The sequence below is a fragment of the Acipenser ruthenus genome, chromosome 26, assembly GCF_902713425.1.
Source record: "Acipenser ruthenus chromosome 26, fAciRut3.2 maternal haplotype, whole genome shotgun sequence".
In the NCBI taxonomy this organism is placed as follows: domain Eukaryota; kingdom Metazoa; phylum Chordata; class Actinopteri; order Acipenseriformes; family Acipenseridae; genus Acipenser; species Acipenser ruthenus.
In genome coordinates, this window is record NC_081214.1 from 1258351 (window position 1) to 1281482 (window position 23132).

At 42.2% G+C, this 23132-nt stretch overlaps 1 protein-coding gene across 11 annotated transcripts in view; it reads right to left on the minus strand.

Annotated features, from left to right (window-relative positions):
• Positions 1-572: 572 nt before the first annotated feature.
• LOC117430678 (neurofibromin) overlaps positions 573-23132 on the minus strand; it is a 70267-nt gene continuing 47707 nt past the window's right edge. For 5 of the 11 annotated variants that reach the window (XM_059000900.1, XM_059000897.1, XM_034051020.3 and 2 more), the window contains 22 exons: positions 21955-22387; positions 21450-21790; positions 20911-21113; positions 19779-19972; positions 19196-19336; positions 18181-18460; positions 17666-17880; positions 17504-17565; positions 17040-17154; positions 15777-15878; positions 15291-15431; positions 14697-14823; positions 14167-14298; positions 13269-13404; positions 12736-12893; positions 12483-12605; positions 12010-12140; positions 11747-11847; positions 10757-10899; positions 10230-10276; positions 9811-10027; positions 573-4542 (listed from right to left, as the gene is read on the minus strand). In XM_059000900.1, the coding sequence (XP_058856883.1) occupies positions 4400-4542; positions 9811-10027; positions 10230-10276; positions 10757-10899; positions 11747-11847; positions 12010-12140; positions 12483-12605; positions 12736-12893; positions 13269-13404; positions 14167-14298; positions 14697-14823; positions 15291-15431; positions 15777-15878; positions 17040-17154; positions 17504-17565; positions 17666-17880; positions 18181-18460; positions 19196-19336; positions 19779-19972; positions 20911-21113; positions 21450-21790; positions 21955-22387 (3685 nt within the window). In that variant the 3' untranslated portion in view covers positions 573-4399. Of the gene's footprint in view, positions 4543-7594; positions 7649-8342; positions 8477-9810; positions 10028-10229; positions 10277-10756; positions 10900-11746; positions 11848-12009; positions 12141-12482; positions 12606-12735; positions 12894-13268; positions 13405-14166; positions 14299-14696; positions 14824-15290; positions 15432-15743; positions 15879-17039; positions 17155-17503; positions 17566-17665; positions 17881-18180; positions 18461-19195; positions 19337-19778; positions 19973-20910; positions 21114-21449; positions 21791-21954; positions 22388-23132 lie in introns of all 11 variants that reach the window. The other 6 variants (XM_059000895.1, XM_059000899.1, XM_034903181.2 and 3 more) reach the window with 5 other exon arrangements.

The following is a 23132-nucleotide window of genomic DNA, read 5'->3' on the forward strand; positions in this document are numbered from 1 at the left end:
TTCCAGTACTGGAGACATTGTTTATTTTCACACACACCACCCAAAAAGTCTTAATCCCACATCCTTACATAACTAAACACACGACGCTTGTTAAAAACTAAAGTCAAAACACTCTTTAGCAAAGTGCTGGCCCTGGTTCTGTTTTCACTCCGGGAAGCCTGGTAGCTACACAAGAACTCTGTTATGATTCAGAGGGGGGAGGGGATTAGGTAGAGAAACATTTACAGGATATTAATTCAGATTCCTGCAACTCTCCCCCCTCCCCATGTCATCTCAATCTCCAGATTCTCTCCTAACTGGAGATACTGCAGGAGGGCTATGGAGCCCGACAGACACTTCACTGTTGCTGTGGAAAGACTCATTCACAGCAGAGCAACGAAACCTATCAGTGGTGTCGCTCTTATTATGGATATCCAGTGGCACACGTGTGCAAATCAGACAAGGGAGGGAGTGAGTGTGTGCGCGTGTGTGTGTGTGAGTGTGTGTGTGAGTGTGTGTGTGTGCTCCCACCTCATGCCACTGTACTGTACTGTGATTCAAGATGTACAGAACCACACACACGTATCGCTTGATAACAGGTTCAATTTACATTTTACTTCCAAAAAAAGGAATACATCCATAAAAGGGGGGGTGGGGACGATGAGAACACCACATTTCTTGAACAATGATTTCTACAATGGTACCTACGATTAACAATTCAATTGAGATTTAAACAGCAGTTTCCTTTCTCCTGCTCACAGACACTTGTCTTACAGTATTAACAGGATTGGATGGTGGGGGTGTTTTTTTTTTCTTTCTGAAGGTAACATTTCTCAAGGTTAGGCCCAAAATGGGAACAGTAAGTTTATCATACACAGTGTGAGTTTATAATACACAGCAATTTTATATTCTACTGTCTGTTCTTTCTTGTTTTAATGACATAGTATAATGCAATGGATGGAAGGGGGAGAGAGAGAGAGAGAGAGAGAGAGAGAGAGAGAGAGAGAGAGAGAGAGAGAGAGAGAGAGAGAGAGAGAGAGAGAGAGAGAGAGAACATTACTAACACTAGAATAATTACATTTGTATGTTATACATGTACAGCAAACTAACTGCTTTACAAAAAAAAGCTAAATAATACAATTTATCATCACATGTATTTACAGTGTAGTAAATATACCTGTCAAATTTTACACAAAAAATATTTACAAAAGGTGAACGTACTGCATTAAAAAAAAAGAAAAAAAAAAGTGTGGTCAGCGCTCAAAAGGTGACTGCTTGCGGCAAAGTCTTTGTTTTGCATAACCTCAGGCAAGACGTGCCGAATTTGAGTTCATTAAAACCTAGAAACTAAGTCTGTGACTGCAGTTATGAGTAGTGCAATACTAGGCCCTACACCAAGATGCGGGATGGATCTGCCTGTCCTGATACTGAAAGCAGGGGGGGTGGTCTTATTAAACCACATGAAGGGGCGAGCGAGTAAAGCATCCTCCTTCCCAAGATGACATCGAGGTGACAGAACTCACCTCGGAGACAGAACACGACACCGAATAATGGAGAAACGCATTGATCAGGAGTTCTCAAGAAGAAGTGAGAAAAAAGTTTTGTTTTTTTTGTTTTTTAATTGGTTCATTCTAGTTTGGGGTCACATAAAGTTTAAAATAAGTTGTGTCTACAAAACACACCGCTTCAGGTGAATTGCTAATTATTTCCACGCTGAAATTGAACAGGTCTGTTAACAGATCTGCTTCAACGCTTACTCGGAATCAGTCACTCCTCACCTGGGCCCCACATGTTAGACCTGCTTTGGCCTCTTTTAAATACTATACAGACGAGAAGACGCTTACATGAATAACACTAGATTTGCTTAACACTAATATAATACTTTGCCCAATTGTCCTATATTTATTTATTTTACAATTCAAATACAAGGTAAAATCTCTGTAAACAAAACTAACTCTTTTGTTGAACATTATATTAAACACTGGTCCATTCCCATTTTGTTTTACCCTGTGGGCTAATGATTTATTTATTTTAATTAACACCACGGCACCAAATATAGAAATAACACAACCCCTTTTTGTACATTTATGATAGCACTAAGCCGGTCTGCCATTAAACCGGGCACCAGTGTTACACTCTGGCTAACTGCAGTCATAATATCCAAAATCAATTCAGAAAGTTGCGTCTTTTTAATTCATGTGTTATAATAAACCCATCACTTGTGCCCGGTATTGTTTTAAAACAGAACTGTGACTGCCGCATATTTGTTAAGCTGCAGTTCCGTACAGGCAGCCGTGTCTGACGCAGGGTTTCTTTTGCGGCAGAATTCGCCGAGCTTCGCATCGTTTCAGTCACACCATACCGCCTCTGAACAGCCAGGCGGAAACCTCAGCAAAACCAGAATCGGTTCTGACTGATGCAGTCTGATGTCGAACTACACTTGCAAGTAGATTGCGTTTCAATGAAGTAAGGAGTTTCTATAAACAAACAAACAAACAAAAAACAAAAGTCCACAATACCCTGTTACTCTATTACTCTACACCGGCCATGTTTAAATAGGGTCTCTAATTTCGCTAACCTGAACGCTACCCTTACAACGATCCTCAGGGAAACCTGCATGCTACTCAATACTAATACAGAGGATCCTGAAATCGGTACTTTTTTTGTGTGAAATTCTACATTATTTTGGCAAATTGTTTGCATATTATGATTGTATCCATTGTTTTCGTACTGGACGACTGTAAACAAATTAAACGTTTTTTTTAATGTTTTTTTTTTTTTTTTAATCAATAAAATAAAGGCATTTTAATATTTACAAGTTCACGTTATTATTCCTAGTGTCTTGTCATAAGTCGATCTTTGCGAAATAATGCTAACGAAAAAAAGAAGTTCTTCAACCTGACTATTCTACTATACCGGGAAATTGCAATCTAGCTGTAGAATATTGGTTATTGTATAGTTCTTTATATTTTTTATTTTAATACCATTATAGGATGCATTTCATTCCGTGGAACACAAGTCACTCTACAAACCCTACCTGTCCTGACTATCCAAAGCAAGGCTTACTTATCTACAAATTACACACATTTCAAAATTCGCATTTTGAAAACCCTGATGAAGCCACACAATGGGCAGAAGAACCTATATTTATCTTATAATTTTTTTTTTTTTGTTTTCTTCTGATTTAACTAGTATAAAGTGAATGCACAGGGGGTCATTTTGCGCTACACTTTGAAACGATTTAAATATGTGATATAACTTCTAACAACTTCTAAAAGCCCTCGCATATCTCTTCTCCTGCAACCAGGCTCGGGGTCAACACCTTTATAAAATCAATTCCCAATTCCTTCACCGTGCGAAGCTCATTTTAACAGAATGCTGCGGATTGCAATTTCCATCAGCGATCTGTTGGAACTGATTAAAAGTGACTAGGAATTGGATCTGAAAAATGAACTGGAAATGGAATTGACCCCGCTTACGTGTAGGACCTTAGTGTTCCTAAATCAACAGAGATCTGCCACGCCCACAACTTGTGATATTGTCTTCTGCTTTGTACGGCAGAACCCTTAACTTTGCAGCAAGTTCCACAAAACATACACCACCAGCTATTTTAATTTAATGCTGAAGGCCTGCCATATATATATATATATAAATATATCTTTTTTTTCTTGATTTTCACTTAAAGTTCAATCTCCAAACCGTACCTGTGGTTAACCTGCTTATCTTACAGTCCAAAACATTAAACAAAACGTGTGTTCATGAGGCTACTTCTTGCCGATCTCTTAGCTCTCCTCCTCCTCATTGTATTTTCACTTCAGCAAGGAGAATGCACACCCCAGGAGGGTCAGGCCTTCTCCTGTTACTCCACTGTGTCCCACCATAAAGAAAGCCACTTTGCCGTTTTAAAAAAAGGGTGCAAATATTTTCACTTTTCTTTTCCTTTTTTTCTTAACACTTTTTTCGTTATTATAAAAAGGCAAAAATGATAGAAGCAACAAAAAAAGAACTAACGAATGGCTTCCTTTTTTTTTTTTTTTAAAGACATCTGCTGCAGTGCTAAGAATTTCAGTGTTTTCTTCCAGCTTAAAAAAAAAGTGACATTTTATTACCTAAATTGATATACTTTAACTAAAACCTTCTTTTTCTTCTAGAATGCTTCGGAAACACTGGCTGTCTTTAAAAAAAAAAAAATACAAATAATAATATTAACAACAATAATAATAATAATAATAATAATAATAATAATAATAATAATAATAATAATAATAATAATAAAAAAACGGCTTTAAATTCAGGCAGTTCTTCAATAATGTTGATCGTCAGGCAACTTGGCTGACTTGACGGGAGAAATAATAAAATAAAAAACAACCCACGAACGAACAAAAACCGAAAGTGCATCTGGAGGTGTAATAACACTTGTTCACACAATCTTCTTAACGCTGGGGCGCTTGAAACTCCCGGCGCTACGTTGCTTCTGGACTTGGCTTGCGGACCCGTGCCTCGTCCGCCCGCTGTTCGTGTGCCCGGTAGATGGAGAAAGCTCCACGTTTTCCTTGTCGATTCCTGTTGACGGGAAACACATGTTACACATACATCTCTATGCAATAGCGCCCCCCTCTTGCACGTAGCGGTATTAAGCTGAGTTAAAGAGTAACTGTGAACTGGACTACATGGTTTTGGAATCCCAGCTCCCTTTTTGGAAATCGATAGTTTTCTATGAATGAATCCTTGCAGTTTTGTTTAATTTGTGCCGTTCCTCAAACGAGGCTGACTCAGCCTGACCTAAACTAGCTTTACCTGGAATTTGAATAAATCCCCTTTAACATCTTCAAAATGGATGGGGTATTAGAAATTGGATTTAAACACAATTCTTAGTATTCTCACAAATCCATTAGCATCTTGAGAAAGTATCGGGGGAAGACCAATTCACTTCCTGTGCATCAGGTATTAGGACCCCCGTCTGAACCTCACACTCAGTCAATGAGGACCCAATGGGCTCTGTTTCACAGGAAGTCACCTTATTGTGTGGAGGCGGGATGAACAGGCTTCACTGCACTCAAAGTGAAATCAAATGTCTGGGAAACTAAATCTACAACAATATCACAAAGGCCCTAATGTGAGAAGGGATTGGTTATTCCCCTCTTAATTTATGATGGCTCCTGTGCAGTAAATATGGTTCGAAAAACTACATTAAAAAACACCACCCAGTCACAACAAATCACAATATAAAGCCATACAAACAAACACCACTAGATGGCACTGCAGACACATGCGGATGGCTAGCAGAGGCTGACCTCCCAATGCTGCATAATAAACCTGGAACTAGCATCTCATCTCAGATAAACATCAATAAACAGTGCTGTAAAACATCAAGAATCTCACTGAGCCCCACTCGTCAGCACTGCTCGGACGGGACAGCTAGACACAAACACTTGGTGTGGTTTGCTAGAGGTAAAAAGGTTAAATCAAAGGAGTTTCTCTCAATTTAACACCATTCACTGTTATTTTTGATCTTCTGGAATCAGCAAATAAAGCACAAGCCTTTTGCTGCATTAATAGTATTGCACTCGTTGCAACGTGGAGAACAATGGAAGCTGGCCTCAGGAGTACTGATGGAACGGGAGAGAAACCAGCAATCAACAAACTGACACGGAAAGACAAACACGCTACAGCAGGGTTCAGAAGTGTAAGCGACTCGACCATTGTCTTCTCTGTGCACACGTACGCACCCAACACCTGTTAATACCACGGTTAAGAAAGTGGAATTAGCCACGGGGCTGCAGAGGGGAGCCCCTCCCGGGTGCAAAGATTTTTCTTTTGCATTTGCAAACTGAAGAGGAAACAGACTCACTCAGTGAACCACAAAAGGGAAAAAATACATTATTTTCTTCTGAACTGAACAGGAAGCCATGTCTCTGATTCTATTTGCATGCAGGCTCATCTGAAATCATGAAGCAGCAATATCTAACACAATTACCCCTAAACTAAATGCAGTTTGCATTCATGCTCATCTCCACTCCCCCAATCATAACATTTAATTAACAAGCACCAATCTTGGGACAAGGGAAGCCAAAATGATCTGGCTTTTTAGGGAACAGTACTCCCCATCTAATCATCCAAGCATACAGGAATGGAAATAACAATAATAATAACTCCTATTGCATTAGCAGTTTCACCCATTCCAGGTTTTACTACCACCTTGGATTAGTGTACATATAGGTAACAAGCTCAGGTGTGTCTTACTAAACTCGTGGTAATAACAGGAATGGATCAAACTGCTGTGCAATGGGAGTCTTATTCCCATCCTCGGCATATGACATTTCTTACACATACATTATATATATATATATATATGTAGATATATATAAATTACTGTACCTGTATTTAAAAATGCATTATTCAAATTTCCCAGACATTTATCCCTCAAAAATATTTATGACTAAGTTAAGTACGGTGCAGTGATTACAACTAACATAAAAGACCCTCTCTTAGCCCCTTTTCATAGAGCACCGAGTGTCTTTCTGCATGCCTATTTGCACCCAGCGCCCACAGATGCTGTTCACAGACATGAAAACGGTCAGGTCTGGGCTATTTCTAGGCATCCTGCATTTAGTAAAACCCTTCAAAGTGTCAGCAGCTTGTAGTTTCGGTTCATGCAAAGCACTTTTTAAAGACGCAACATGCTTTTTAAAAGTCATGTGCAGGAACGTTATCTACGCCACACACAAAGAAAACAGGTACCAAAAAAAAAAAAAAAAGAAAAATGATGGATCGCGCTGGACAATGTAACAAACTGTCCAATACTTTACTAGCTCAGTATTCTCTGTATTGTACACTCGTTAATATGTGCATGCAATGCTGCTGGCCCAGGTTTCATAAACTAGCAAAGCCGATTCATTTTATAATTCTCCCTATTTAGAGATTTCTTAAACTTTCACTGCTCTTTTCATGCACGTCAAGGCGTTTTGCAAAGCAAATCCATGTGGAAGCAGCGAGCAGAGACTGTAGAAGGCACACACTTCAGCCAGTATAAGCACAGCCACTGCAGAGTAATGTTTAGTTCCTCAGTTTCAATCAGTGCAAGTCTGGAACCACAGGCCAAACTGAAAAACACTCAGTCCAGAAGCCACAAGGTAAGAGTGCAGGGATGGAAATAAGACTCCTGTTGCATAGCAGTTTCACTCTTTCCAGGTTTTACTACGAGCTTGATTAGCCACAGTGTATCGGTAACACGCCCAGGTGTGTCTTATTAAACTCATAGCAAAACCAGGAACGGATCAAGCTGCAATGGGAGCCTTATTCCCACCCCTGGAGCGAGTAAAAAACATGCTTTCAACACATCTCAGACAACAGATTTTCAACACATCTTTACATTAATATACATAACACTGTGTGTTTACAGCTTTTACTTCTGAAGTCTTTTTTATTTTTTTACCAACAGTCAATGCAAACACAAGGAAGTGTTTTAAAATGGGTTGCATAAGATGGTGCTTGTCCAGCCAGGTGTGTGTCAGTACTGTCCCTGGGGGTCCAGACTTCTTAAATCATCAATTACTGTACGGAGAGCTTAACAAGCCATGACCTCGTGCAACTATGAAGAAAATAAAGAGAGTACCTGGATGGGGGGGTGGCTGCATGAAAACGGCAGATTTAGAGCAAGGCAGAGAAGCTTCACAGACAGAGTGAAAGAGGAAACAAAGTGAATGACCATGAGGAACAAAACAGAAAAACAAAGAGATGAGAAAAAGGGCAACATGGTTTAAAAAAAAAGAAAAGTAACAAAAAACAATGTCATTGTTCATGAAAGCTAGAATCATTTCTTGTTGTGATAACATATATTTTAAATGTGCACGATCTTGTTGTACAAGTGTGTTGAAATAATTTTGCATCGATTTGGAGTATAGTGCGTTTGATTTTTTTGCTCATTCACACTGTTGATGCGGCCAGTGAAATGAAATTAGTACAGTGTTATCAGCCATTTAACACTGCACTGCCACATGACAATTCATTTAAAAAATATTAATCCTGAACAAGAAATGATGCTAATAAACCAGGCTTGCATGTTCCATTTTTGTTCAACATTAGCAATATATATATATATATATATATTAAACATTTACAAAACAATATTTGGAAATTGTAGATTTCACTTTGATTTTCTTTTTTAAATCCATTTTAAAAAGGAACTGTTTCCTTTTTATTAAATTAAATTAAATTTATTACTGTTATTAAATTTTGAGCTTTCGTAATATACAGTCTAGTTTAAAATAAAAAGAAGTAAAAATAAAAAGCAAATTAGAACAAATATCAAATCTATTACTATGCAACATAAAGAAAACATGAAAAACGTAAAAAAAAGTTACCACTAAAAACAGACTATAGGCTACTCAGGGCTCAATGGCCACTATAGCGCTATAGTTGTCATTTATACCAGGCATTTTCAGGGACACCACATCAGATGACCTCAACTGGGGGAATGTTGGGGATCGTCTATAAACTATACAGCTCAACCACAGCAGCACCAGCCCAGACGAGAGAGAGAGAGAGAGACCACAGACAAAAAAAAAACAACACAAAAACAGAAATTAAGAACAAAACGAAATGTTCAGGTCATACACAAACAAAATAAAAGATAAATAAAAAGGTGGCAGGAGGACACAAAGAAAGAAATTTAAAAGTAGAAAAAAAACCAAAAAAAAGCACGTACTGTACTTTTAATCAATCGCATTATCTAGAACACGGGTAGACAAATCCAGTCCTTGTGTGTGGCACACAGTCCGGGTTTAAGTTCCAGCCAGACCCTAAAAAAGTATTCAATGGATACAAATAAAAAAAAAACGAAGACAGATTTACATATGTCAAACTTGACATGCATGCACAGTACAGGCCAGTTATGTGCAGTACAACAGAAAAAGATTTATTCAGGATCTGGTTGGAACAAAAACCTGTGCTGTCTACAACACCCGAGGACCGGAGTTTGTTCAAACAGCGACCTGACTGAGATAAATGTTCCTTTAGCAGCCATGCACCGGATCTTTGTTCTTCCAGTTTAACATCATAAGTGTGTTTAGCGCCAAAGGGTAAAGGAAACAAGCCTGTTGGCATTCCCATCAAGTATAGCAGTAACCCTCACTCATGTGCGAGTGTGTGTTAATGACCAGGCACCTGGTGTTTGGTACGGTATGATAATGTGATGGTAAAACTCTCCATACAAAGTCATGTATAATTTTGCACGCTTGATGAATCCTCTGTGCCTGCCGTGAAACAGATGCAAGTCTAACTAATGTGCTTTAATTTTACAGTCTGTTAATGATTAGAGATTAAAGTCTCTCAGGGGGGACGAGTGAAACAACAAGTTCTGATTGCAGATTTGGGGATGATAAAGAACACAGTTACTAGTAATATAGTCCAGGTTTATCCCTCAGCAAAATAAAAATGAAAAGTCATAATAATAATAATAATAATAATAATAATAATAATAATAATAATAATAATAAGCATTTTCCTTAATAGCACTGTCCTTTAAAAGAATGAGAGGCATCCGCAGTAACTGATTCCTGTGCTGTAGGTCACAGTTTGAGTTACGACTGCTGGAGTGAATCTGGCCTACAGCACAGGAAGTGGATGTATATCAGGAAGCAACTTTTAACCCCTCATAAAAAACTTACAAAAATAGTCTCTGCCTTAATACGCCTCCATCAATGTATGCTGACATTGACACCAGCGCAACCTGCTTGCTTTGACTTTCTTCCCAGCTGTAAGCCGGCTGATTAAAACGAGTTACTAGAGGAACTAGCGCAGAGTGTGTGAACGAGCCCTCGCCCTCCTGACCTGGGGAATGCTGGGAAGTAGCGAGTGAGGTCATGGAATTGGAGAGGTTGAGGTTGGCCGTGATGCTGAGCTGGCTCTGCACAGGGGGGGGGTAGGGGGAGGTGGGCGTCCGCAGAGACTCCTCGCTCGTCTCCTCGTCGATGCCTGGCAGGTAGGTGTCGATCAACGCGTCCAGGAACTTCACGATGAGCTCCGCGTAGTCTGGAATCTGCGTTTGCTGATAAATCACAGAAAAAGAAACGGCTTTGAACAACTAACAGCGTTTGAAAAAAAAAAAAACACTGTCATGCTGTAGAGATGTTATCATGAAACAAGACTGCTCAAACTTAACAGTACTATTAAGAAGCTGAATGAAAGGCTTGTTACTGTATATAGGATGTTAAACACGCAAGTCAATATTAAACAAATTTAAGTCATACCTTAGAGAAAGGACCAGCAAACCGCCATAACCCATTGAAACCAAAACCTGAAATTGAAATAAAAAATAACAACATAAATGGGGCACATTAACAAGCAGACCTTCAAAGAGCAAACCAGGATGAGCAATGTGAGAAGGCTACAGTGTGCTTGGACTGCACATTCATACCAGAGCATGTGGGCAAAAAAAAAAAAAATTACAAAACTACATCCAGAATATGATCTTGCGTGTCCACCGCAACAAGAGAAATTTAGGTTATTAATAAACCTTTTCAAAAATCAACAGAAAACAGCACTTAATACCAAATGATCTTCAGAACAAACAGGAAAACAGACAGGAAGGACGGCCACTGTGCTCATTCAATTCTATATTTGAACCTAATGCTCAGAGACTCTGGATCCATGAAATACAAAACCCTGCTGCCCGAGCTCTTACTTCATCAGCTTTGCAGCCACAGAATCATGATGGCTGTATGTTTTGCTCAGTAGCGGTCTGCATGCATACATTGTGCATTGAACAGATAGTTACTTTGTAGGTACGATGGCTGGTACTGTGGTGGGGACTCCTCATGGTACACTACGCTTTGCACAATTCCGTGGATGGGATTCAGGAGATTGGGGTCTTGGCACAGTGACAAGAGGGTATTTATCTTCGAGTCCAGCAGGTTGTGGCTGAAAAAACAAAACAAAAGAACACATACATAAAAAATGGTTTTAGAGTGGCTGCATTGAAAACACTGAATTGTACAACAAAAAAAACCCACAGCACTTTTTTTTTGGTTTTGTTTTCAATAGCCACAAGAGGTTCTAGTTTTATAAATAAATATGAATGTGTTGCTCATGTCTCATAGGGTTATTTAAAGGATGGCAAACCTGCTTTAAGAGGGTGGCTCACAAATGATCATTACTGCAAAGCACACCTACGGTTCATTTACACTTCTCTCTTCTGATCAACGCTGATAAACGCACTGGATTTTACCAGCGATTGACTGCAAATTCTTTTCAAACAGGCAGTTACCTCCCCCCCCCACCCCCCGGAGAGACAAAGCCGTTTCACTCCATCCTTTATGAACCAGATCGAGCTAAATCAGACACTTTAATCTTAAAATGACATCACTGTACGGGTGATGCCACCATCTGCAAACTGCAGATGCATTTTAGCTCCAAACCACTGCAACATATTGAAAGACAACATGAGCTCGTGTATGAGAGTATGGTATGGAACTACTGAGTGGTCCTTATGCCAAACATTTCACAACGGTCTGTTTAATATTCTATCATTTTTTTTTGTCTGACTTGCATGATGCTTAATTAATCGTCACATGCGGTTCACGTTTATTTCCGTGCGTGTGCACGCAAGTGTATTTATACTCATGCTGAAATTACTTTGGTCGCTTCTCGAACATACACATTTAGAAAGTTCCCCTTCTATCTATGCATGGGTAATGATTACCAGATACATTTCGGTTATCTTGCTGGCCTTTCTGGGTCACGGTGCTCCAATACAACAGGCACTTACACAACTGGAAAGACTTTTGGGAAGACAACACTAGCTTCAGCTAAATATTCATAGAGGATCCTCTGGTCAAACTCGTCTGTAGTGTATTTTACCAATGTGGCCTGAAAGAGACAGAAAGAGAAAATGATTAAAGCCTGGATAGGGGGCACACGATCTCATGATGCACAGAGAAGCACTGCCACATGCTTGAACAATGTAGCTGGGAAGGAACTCAAGCATGTCTTGTAAACTACATGCATTGAGAAAAAGCATCCTATTCTTACAAGGACAGTGAGCAGCAGAGCCTGAGTTTTGGGGTCAGTCAGGACCTCCTCATCCAGAAGCACGTTGGACTCCGACACAGATACCTTCCGCAGGTGAGGATGCTGCTGAGAGGCGGCTATTCTTTGGGTCTCTGTGACGGGGAAAAGAACATGCAAGACAAGCACACTGTCAATGTGGCTCGTATTTAATAATCTGTAACACTGATTCTACTGCACTGCAATTAGGATGCCTGCACAGACAGAACCCTCTTAGCTGCTACATCATCCTGCTCTTCACTCCAGAGTGCTCAGTCTCCATACATGCAGCACAGACCACCAGTAAAAAGAACCGCCCGTTTTATTTCTACAAGCCAGCAATATTCCTGAACCACTGCACCTAACCTTTATAGCTGTGGAATCAGAGGCACGACAGGCTGAGGCTGGAGTTTTTGAAACACAAAAAGCAGTTGTTTAATAGACGATGAAACGCTCACCTATTTCATAATCGTTTTCTGCTACTCTCCTCATTTTGGGAGGTGTGGTGATGCCAGATTCGATCTCTGGTCTCTTTGGTGCTTTAGTGTCTGAAATCAAGTGGTCAAAGCTCTTCCTAGTGCCTATAAAAAAAAAAAAAAAAAGATGGGTTGTTTATTTTCAACGGACCACACAAAACATAATAAAATGAAAACAGCATTTTTTAAAACTTGAAATCTGCTTGCTTATAGAAGTAAATATAACGGTTCTTACCGAGTAGCTTTTTAGTGTTTGCTTGGGACGGCTGGCCCATGTCCAGGCTCATGGACTTGCGGGTTCTGGGGCTGATCTGCCCCACGGTGGGATAGTTTGCAACCAGGTACCGGTCCGAGACTTTGGGAGAAGCCCAGGGCTGGCTCTCCCTTAGTGTCCTGGGAACACAGCACAGGCAAATCAGAAACACTGCATTCTTTATACTGTACCCCATTTCCATTTACACAACTGGAAGAACTTTATAAATACGTATAAACCCTGTGAAGTCTCCCCCAATTAAATCACGTTTTCTAGTATTCCCATAAAACATCCCACGATACTTCCATAATGAAGCCTCTTCAGCTGTCTACGTTACCATGATGAAATCTGTGTGGGACACAGGCATGTTTCTGCCACTGCTAGCAGCAATATCAGGCGCTACTCGCAACATTCCCAGGTATTCAGAGATACATTTTTCAGTCTGTTGTTATGTTTTAGACTGTAGTGCTTGGCAGGCCGGAACCATGTTTTCAGGTGCTGGAAAACATACGAACCTACAGCTGGGATCAGTGTGATGCAAAGAGTACGTATCCATGGAAATGTTCTCCATGGAAATGTCCGATAACAACAAGGACTTCCTGTGCTTGAGGCTGCAGCGGCTCCGTACTTCCTCCGACACAGTCAGCAGGGCTAAAAACAAACAAAAAAAAAAACGAGAAGCGGGCATTCGTTATTGGCGAGAGGCGGCATCAGTCAAGCTAAGAGAAACCGCTTTCTATCAACCAGGTACCAAGACACGAGAGACAGTGCATGCACTCGGCAGGACGTCCTGTGTGAGCAGAGCAAAGCGCCGTCACTTAAAATAAGTTTGCACCTGCTTATGGACTTGCATCAGATTATGATTATTATTTGTTTATTTAGCAGACGCCTTTATCCAAGGCGACTTACAGAGACTAGGGTGTGTGAACTATGCATCAGCTGCAGAGTCACTTACAACAGCGTCTCACCCGAAAGACGGAGCACAAGGAGGTAAGTGACTTGCTCAGGGTCACACACAGTGAGTCAGTGAGTGAGCCGGGATATGAACCGGCGACCTCCTGGTTATAAACCCTTTTCTTTAACCACTGGACCACACCGCCTGCCCACAGATGTCAATTAACGTCAGTTAGTTTCATCCGACAAGGTCACAACATTTAACCAGTTATATCTGAGCTAATCTTTAATGAAGTCCTCTACCCCTGTTCATGATGTTGCAAAAAAAGTTTTTTTCACAATCAAGAGCAAAAAAAAAAAAACATTAACTGAAGAATTACAGCGCTAAGGCAGACGCGTCCTCCGACATCCACGAGTTTGAACAGAGACTAAAAGAAACTGAATAAATGAACGTTTCCCATTGAGTTTATCAAGTGTATAAAAACAAACCAGACACAACCCTGCTCTGACCTCACTCACCCGCAAGGTAGGCCACGCTCTGCGTGTTCACCTCGAACTTGTCACAGTTCAGGTGCTTTCCCACGAGTGCGAGCAGAGTGTGGAGAATCCTCACCGTCCGGGCTACTGTGGTGGGGGAGGGATGTCGGTACCCTGGGAGCACACACAAGTAACATATGTAAAGCACCGTCTCTTTATACTGCTCTTTGATTCACACATCAATAAAACAGTGAGATACTAAACACAATGAATTAGTGAAGGGTTCCTGATACAGGAAAGTATACTTGTTACTGTCAACGTAACCTTCCAATTGTGAAACATCAAGAGAGCCCTGTGCTTATACGAGATTGGATTTAAAAACAGTAATGAACACATTTCAGGGAGGGGAATAAGACTCCTGTTGCAGAACAATTTCACCCATTCCAGGTTTAAATACAAGCGTTTCTTATTAAACTCATAGTAAAACCAGGAATGGATCAAACCGCCATGTGAAATCGGGAGCTGTGATCAGTTGTGCGCTGCCACTCTGGGAATCTTTCCAGCTCTCTCACCTTTCAGCAGGTGTCCCACTAGTGCAAAATTGAAGTTAGAGTTAAAATTGAGGCCGACGAAATGATCCATCTGTTTGCAGTGCCATTCCAAAGGCTTCCTGATTTCCATGAACACCTCCTCTGGACTCTGGAATAAATCGGACAAGAGACAGGTAAACAAATGTGTCTTATAACTCCATAACCTCCTTAAATACCACACAGTGTCAAGCATCAGGCATCAACATACACATAGCATTGGGACTGCAGCCTGCTGTGCATCACTTGCAATGCTTTTTAATATACAGGGACCGGTGTGGGCAGTACTGGAAATGACAGAGGTTTCAGAACCAGGACAATTCCAGCAGTAAAGAGTTAATGACAAAAGTGGGCTTCAGCAGAATCTATATTCATAATGAACATACAACGCTTTCTTCCATTTTGTCATGCATTAGTCAAAACTGTATTAATAAACTACTTTGTATATCTGCACGTACAGAAATTAACCACATCTTCAATACTTACCAAAAGCACAGGAAGCACACAGGACCAGTGCTCAGTGCACACAGCAGGAGATTAAAACGCACAGGCAGTGAATAGACACAAGAGGACAGGTACCTTGTCGTTGAACACTCGGAGGCTGTCCAATGTGTGCAGGTTCTGTTCTAGCAGGGCTGTCCCGGCAGAGTACAGGTTCACTTCGTCAAGCTGCAGGACTGCAATGGCCACCCAGAACAGGGCTTTGTGCATGGGGGAGTCCTGCAAGCGATACAGGACAGACATCAGCGATTCAAAAACATGCATCCTGCCACACTGCAGTCAAGCTAATCATGCAACAGACACTATACAGAAGCACTGGGTCCCCGGGGGTAATAAACTGGGGTTAACGGCAAGGGTTATTAATTCATTTATTAATGACGCATCAAATGACATTCTGGAGCTACAACAGGAAAATCAAGTTGTTTTCTATTCAATTTTACCCACCCACTATCGCTACGCCACACAGCACACTACGCCATACAATTCAAGCAACTGGACAACACACAAGGAGAAGGAATATTAAAATTTGACCTGCAGGGGTTGGGTGCACTTCTGTTTCCGTACCTTGTTGAGAAGTGGCTGCAGTTTAGTCAGTGCGATTACGGTGGCCTCAATTAAAACCTGGCTGTTGTAGTTGTCAGGACCCTTTAAGCAACTCTCCAGCCCCTGAGAGACCGAGAAGAAGACCGAGAAGATTAGCTTCCTTACACAAATCAATACGTACAGTCGTATCTTATGGTAGAAGAGTGTCTTCTCCTGAGCAAGAGATCCCACTAGAGGTTCTGTCATCAACCAGGCAGGCTGGGATGCTAGACATGTTTCTGAGCTGGACTCTGGCCACCAGGGGGGTTTTAAACTGCTGAGGTTTTCAAAGTAAGCCAGGTTGTGATGACTGACACAGAAAACGATATAAAGGGAATCTGAACAGCCAGGAGAATACATTAGTTAAGGTAATCTCATTTCCATACCAAGTTGGTCTTTAAGAGCCCATGGGCAACTTAAATTGACTCAAACTGCAATGCAACTGGAGACTTAATGGCCTGTAACATTTTTCAGAATAAAACATGAAGTTATCCAATTACAGTCTGTGTGTTTCTCATGAATATGCAATGACTGGGAGGCAGTCCATTTATCCAGCCACAATGCTATGGGTTTAAAAACAACTCAGTTACAGGAAGGAGCAGTTCTGAGTAGTTTCTTGCTTGTGGTATATACTTAAAGTGATTTTATTTTCTCTGAACATTTGCCGAAAGCCCACTTCCTATGCAGCAGGTACTAGGAGCCCTCTGTGCAAGATACAGACAGAGTGGGAAGTTCAAGTGGGGTCACCGATAGCAGCACCTGCTCTGCAGGAAATGGGCTTGTTCCGCTGGGGCCTGAGTGAAAGTGTAAATGAAAAACAGACTTTTCAGGCCATTCCGCTAGTGAGAAAGTGAGAGAGGTAAGAACTTGTTTAAAATTTAAGGATTTCTCAAAACCGGCCCGTGGCACACCCTTTTCTCCAGCACATCTTGTCCTGCGTACAGATGTCTTTCACCGAGCATAGGGCACAATTCTAAAGCAATGCAAAAACAAGCAACTCTTTTTTTATGTTTGATAGTACAGGTATACTATAGTACTGTAAGTTCCATGTTTTTGTGTGATTTCTAATAAGCTGATATGTGGTGTGAAGGGCATCAGTTATTATAAGAGCCAGTATCAGCTCTCATCCAAACTGCCCAAGACCTTTTACACAATAATAGACACCCTACCCTCAACGCACTGTTCAATTGAGTGAGTGCACACTCAGGGGTGGAGTGCGCACTCAGGGGTGGAGTGCCCGCTCACCTTGCTGAGAATGCGGATGATCTGTTTGATCTGCCCATGGGACACCCTCTTGCTGATACAGCCGAAGACCACCAGGGCTCTAGGCTGCAGGGATGGGTTGTACTGGAATGCAAATCTGTTCACAGAGAGAAGCACGTCCACAAGGTTAACAGACTGGAGCATTGCGCTTGGCAGAATTAACGCAGGTGGGTGGAAATCTTTCACTTCATGCTCATAGTCAGATGTTATATGAACATTCAAGCGTGGAGCAAGTTCGTCACAATAAAAGGGATCTGTTTAGATAGAGCTGAAGAAATTATTTATTGTAGTTCCAAAAAGACAAAATACAACTGCAGCATATTAAACCAAACATGGATTTAAAAAGATCACACGACTGATATATATATACAGTATATATATATATATATATATATATATATACACACACACACACACGCACACACACATAGGAAATTTATACATACTTTTGTGCTAACTCTGTCCACTGGTCCAACCATTTGCACGTCGGAATGTCCCTCATACAAGCCTGAGCAAAGAAAAAACGACAATGTTAATTCCTTAATGTCGTACATTGGCTTTGTAGAGATCACCACCCCCCCCGTGGGTTTCCAGTGCCCCCCCCTCACCTCCATGATCTCCAGCAGGGCCTCAGTGACAGTCTCCAGCGAGGTCAGAGCGAAGGTCTCCCTCTCGTAGGACCCCGGAGAGAACGAGCGGTCCCGATAGCTCGAGCGGAAAGCGATGACAGCAGCCGACTTCACTTTACTGATCCCGAAAAGCAGGTAGAACTTGGGAAGAGAAAACTCAGTCAGGCTGAGCCTCAGGACTTGCTTGGTCTCCTCTGGAAGATAAAACACACAAAAAGAAGCGATCAGTTGTTTAAAAAGAAGAAAAAAAAAACCCACTGTGCTGTCCGGTACGGCTACAATCAGGGCTGGGGTCCTTTTTTTTTTTCAATTCCAATTCCATTTCAAATGCCTTTTTAAAATCAATTTCCATTTTAATCATTGGAATTGAAAAAAAAAAGGTTGACCCTATCCCTGATTGTAGCCATACCAACAGCACAGTACCAATCGCTTCAAATAAAGCTCAACTAGCCAGCGGATTCCTCTTGGCAAGCGAGCGAGCGAGGGAGGCTCACCGCTGAAGTTGAGCTGTGAACAGGTGCAGAGGGAGTGGATGATGTTGATGACCAGGCCGTGCGTGGAAGCGCGGAGAGACAGCGGGCCGGTGGCCACGAGCAGGGTGACCACGTGAAAGAGGTAGGGCAGGTGGGCAGCCACGTCCAGGGAGTTGTTGAAGGACAGCATGAGCATGTAGCGGGCGAGGATGGCAATGTCGTCCCACATGAGGTGCTGCTCCAGCGTGGGTGTGGGGGACAGGCAGGTCTTATCGATGATCTTGCACATGCGCCCGATCACCTGTGGGGGGGAAAACAGCAAGAGGACAGATGAACTCCGGGGCAATCCTCTCCTTCCAGTTTCTATATTCATAGATTTTTTAATGTCCATTCGCTGCATCGGAGTAAAGCCTTTCAGTGCGATTCTCGTTTTGATTTAGCATTCTCTTAGCTTTAATCCCCTTTGTCCTCCGTCGATTATCTGTCTGATCAAGATTTTTACGGCTTGTGTGACAGTACATGTATTTGCTCCAGTGCCTGTGTGCAGCTATATAAATGAAATCACTCTTGCTGTGGTAGCTCAGGTTTCAAGACAACTCTGATGAATCCCATTTTACATAGATGTCCCCACGTTAAGAATCTCCTGGTTTGGCTCCCAGTAGAAAAAACCACTTTTAGAACTGGTTTCACTACTGTATGTATTTCCTAAACTCAATCTCCTGAATACAGACACCAGCACTCTATAAGAGCCCTTTTCATATAGCGGCTTTCGGACCAGTTCCTCCAAAGCGCTGGAGTTACACTAGCAGGTTTGAGTGTAAAAAAAGGACAGGAAACAAAGAAACTCTGTCACTAGACACAACCACAGCTGGTATGACCTCAGCAGCTTACACAGACAGCCGGACGCAAACCAAACGATAACCGAGTTGCTACAAGGATGGAACACCAGAATTCAAATTGAACGCTAGGGTAAGAACAGATGAAAGACCTCACGTCTTTAGTGCCTGCTTCAGGGTTAAAAACATCCAGCTCTCACCTTGCTAGAAACCAGCTTTACATTTCCTGAAGCCAAAGCCACAGCTGTGTCAGCCATCACTTCTGCTTTGATGGAGCCCAGCCCTCCTGTCGCACTGGTCTTGATGAAGCTGTCCAGCACCACATCCAGCAAGTCTGTGATCTGTGGAAGGAAGGAAGACAGCAATATCCAGACTGTGTAGCACATCAGCCTTTCACATGCATATCTCATTGTTAAAACAGCTTTCCACCCACCCCCAACAAAAAACAAACATTTTTATACAAAAGAAATTACAAGCTGCAGTCAAAGTCTTTGGTAAGGTGGTTTTGTTCACAGGACACATTTTTGACTTAGAAATGCGGTTTCTTTGGTTCTCACCAACCTGTATATGTCCTCCTATCAGATGTGTGGTTAAAACAGTTTTAAAAAAAAGTTCAGTCAAAGTGCTCTAAAAATGATAAGCGCACCACTATCCTGTAGATAAAAAAAAAAGCACACTATTAACGATGCCAGTAAACGGACAAAGAGTGTCAAGGAACAGCCCCCCCCCCACTCAAAACAATCTTCAGTCTTAAAATCCGCACTGCAACCCTGGTTCTTGTACCTGTCCAAGGCTGCCCCAGATCTTGGCCTGAATGGAAGGGTACATCTGCTTCTCGTTGATGGTCATTGTGATCAGCTTGTCCAGAATGGCAGTGACTCTCTGACGCTTGGCGTCATCGTTGTGCTTACAGAACCGCACCAGGTTTAAGAGCCAGGGCGTCATGTACTCCAGACAGAGATGCTTCAGTTCAATACCTAAACCAAGACACAACCGATGCATCAAGCCAGCATCCTCAGCTATCCGGGACAAAGCAATAGCCAGGATATTCCTAGAGCCCCTTTGCTTTGAAACAGTCAGGAGACACTAAATCACATTCACAGTGCTTGCTGTTTGCTCTGCTGTGCACTACATACTGTTGCAAATGTATTTTCAAACTGCTGTCTGCTTTTGTGTAAATGCAAGTCCCTCTCAATCCTCGTGATTGTTTAAACAGAGATAACTAATCACAAAGGCGAACCGATTCATAGTGAGAATGCTTTTACACTGAAGGGGTGTTTTGCTAAACAGGAAGGACCTGAACTTCAATGAGGAACTACCGAAAGAGATTAACAAAAGATAACGGCCTGGTAAACTATGAACAGCACCCAGTGCAGGATGCAATGAAAACAGAGCAATCCTGTTCATTTGAGAGCGGCACCACAGCAATATCCAGGGGACAACTCATGCAAACCGAAACAAATGAACATGGAAAAACAGCATGCAATACATTTAACAAACCACAAATAAACAAAGTCAGACATTTCATTAAGGGCTTGTAAGCTGTCCTGAGCTGTTTTTTTTATTTTTTACTTTAGAATTGTAATTCCTTGTAATGTGTTAAAAGCAATTTGGAATGAACAGCTCAGGTAATCTAGCCAACAGAGTTGAATGCTTTCAGTCAGAAACAGCAAAGACTGACCATATTGGAGGATATACCAGGGATAGAAATCAGACTCCTATTGCATAGCAGTTTCACCCATTCCAGATTTTACTACCAGCTGGATTCGTCCAAGTGTATAGGTAACAAGCTCAGGTGTGTCTTACTAAACTCATAGTAAGACCAGGAATGGATCAGACTGCTATGTAATGGGTCTGATCTCCAGCCCTGTACATGACGATGCTGAGTGTGGCCTGGTGGCACACAGCTACTCACTGGACTTGCTGAAGCCCGAGATGCACTCCTCCAGGAACTCCAGGGTCAGGTGGGGCTCGTTGGCAGCCAAGGTCTTGCTGATGGATACGATGAACAGGGTGTTGTTGGCAGGGATACACAGACCTGACGTCTCCAGCAGCTGCCCCTCAATCTTCAGGTTGAAGGTGCAGGTTAAGGCACACAGGAGGTTATAGGCAGCAGACCTGGGGAGTAACAACATCATTTTTAACAGGGTGGATGACACAGCATCAAGATACTCTGATTTGCACTAATCTACCTGGCTTACAAGGTGAGAAACCAGGTCATCAAATCACAAAAGCAGAACTAGAGAAACATTTGTGGCTGTTTTTTCAGAGCCACAAATCTTGGACCACTTGATGTTGTTTGAGGTAAATCCAAGATTAGTTTTAAATCAGGGTCCGTGGTGGTGTCATTTTTTTATTTGCTTTAGCAGGGCTTGCATATGCTGCGTTCAATCAAAGTAGCTGGTGAAAAAGTAACATGTGCTGCCGGATATTAATTGAGAAACAAACACGTACCGTAAACTTGGGTCTGAGCTGCCCAGGTTGAGCAGTGCAATGTTGAGCAGAGTTCCCGGGACGTCCTTGGGCCGGATTTTGGTGTGCTGCGGGATGGAGTCGGGCTGAGACAGCTCCCAGCGCGTGCGGATGTGGATGATGGACTGGACGATGGCTTCACACTCCTGGTGCATGAACGTCAGAGGGGTGCCTTGGTTGGCGATGGTCAGGGTGAACTGGTTCTCGTCCACCAGGCAGATCTCCTCTATCTCCGAGGCGTAGTAGATATCATTCAGGAACACCGACTGCCCCAGGACACGGGTGCGCTCTGCGGAGGTCACCTGCACTGCTGTGGAGCCAACCTGGGAAAAGAAAAATCGAATCAAAATCACAGGGAGGTCAGGAAACGGGGCTTAGATCCAACCAAAGAATCAGGAAACTTCTCTTTTATCAAGATCACACAGTCAAAGACGCACATGGCTAATTTAAATAGCACACACCACCCCCCCCGAATGGAGCCACGTACCTTGATGGAGACCTTGGTGTCCTTGTGGGCGAGCTTGAGGGCGTTGTGGAACACCTTGAGGTCCTCCTCCAGGGCCAGCGTGGCGGCGGGCAGCTTCTGCTGCTCGGGCTCCACGTGCTCCGCCAGCTTGCCCGGGGAGTCGATGAAGTTGAGCTTCTTGCTGCCCTTGAGCCCCGTGAGCAGCCTCTCGTGGTACTTGGTGTACTCCCGCACCCACGAGTTGCAGTTGTAGATGTAGACGGCGGCCACGTTCTCGTAGGCGAAGCCCGGGAACACCACAAACCACTTGGAGAGGAAGTCGGTCTTGAAGCGGTTGCTGGGCCCCGCATGGGTCAGGTCCACCACGATCTCGTATGGCTTGGCGTAGTACGGCTTCAGGGTGAGCAGGACGTGGTAAATGAGCAGGTCCCCGTTGATCTGGCCCGTCTTAAACCTGTAGGAGGGAAGAGAGAGCGTGCGAGGAGATGAAACCATCATCATCACCATCACCATCATCATCATCATCATCTCGCCTGATTTTTAAATACAGAAACAAAGACAACTTATATGTATTTATTATTTACTTTACTAATTAAAGAATTGCTTTAATTCCTTTTCATAAAAATCATCATATTCATTTGTACAATACAATACACAATGCAATTCACATTTCTATAGCGAAGATAAAAGCTAGTTCGTAAAAATGAATCAGTAGTCCGAAGCTTTGATCATCTTGAAATCAATTTGTCTTAGATTTAGGCTCACTACTGCAATCCGTTTTTTTTCTTCTGCAAATCATTTTTAATCTAGTTTTTTAGTTCGGAAAAAAAAAAAAAAAAAACATTTGAGAGATTGCAATTGGTCTCCTCTCCAGATGAATGGTTAGTGGTAACCCATATAAAAGGGAGTCGTGTGGACAAGAGGGAAGCACAGAGAACAAACTGCCTTGGAAAGGCTTGGACTTCTCCAATATTAGAGATCATTCAGCCAATAGGGTCATTTATCCCGGTGCAAAGCTTAGATCTGTGTCAAGCATCTCAATACAATGGGAAGTGGCAACCCATATAAAATAACCAAACCTGAACAGGTACTGCACATCGGACCTGCAAGCATTGCTCACATGCAGTTATGGGCTACAAAAACAAAACTACTGGTATGCTGACGCCAGAAGTTACATTCCAGATGCTTAAAAAAAAAAA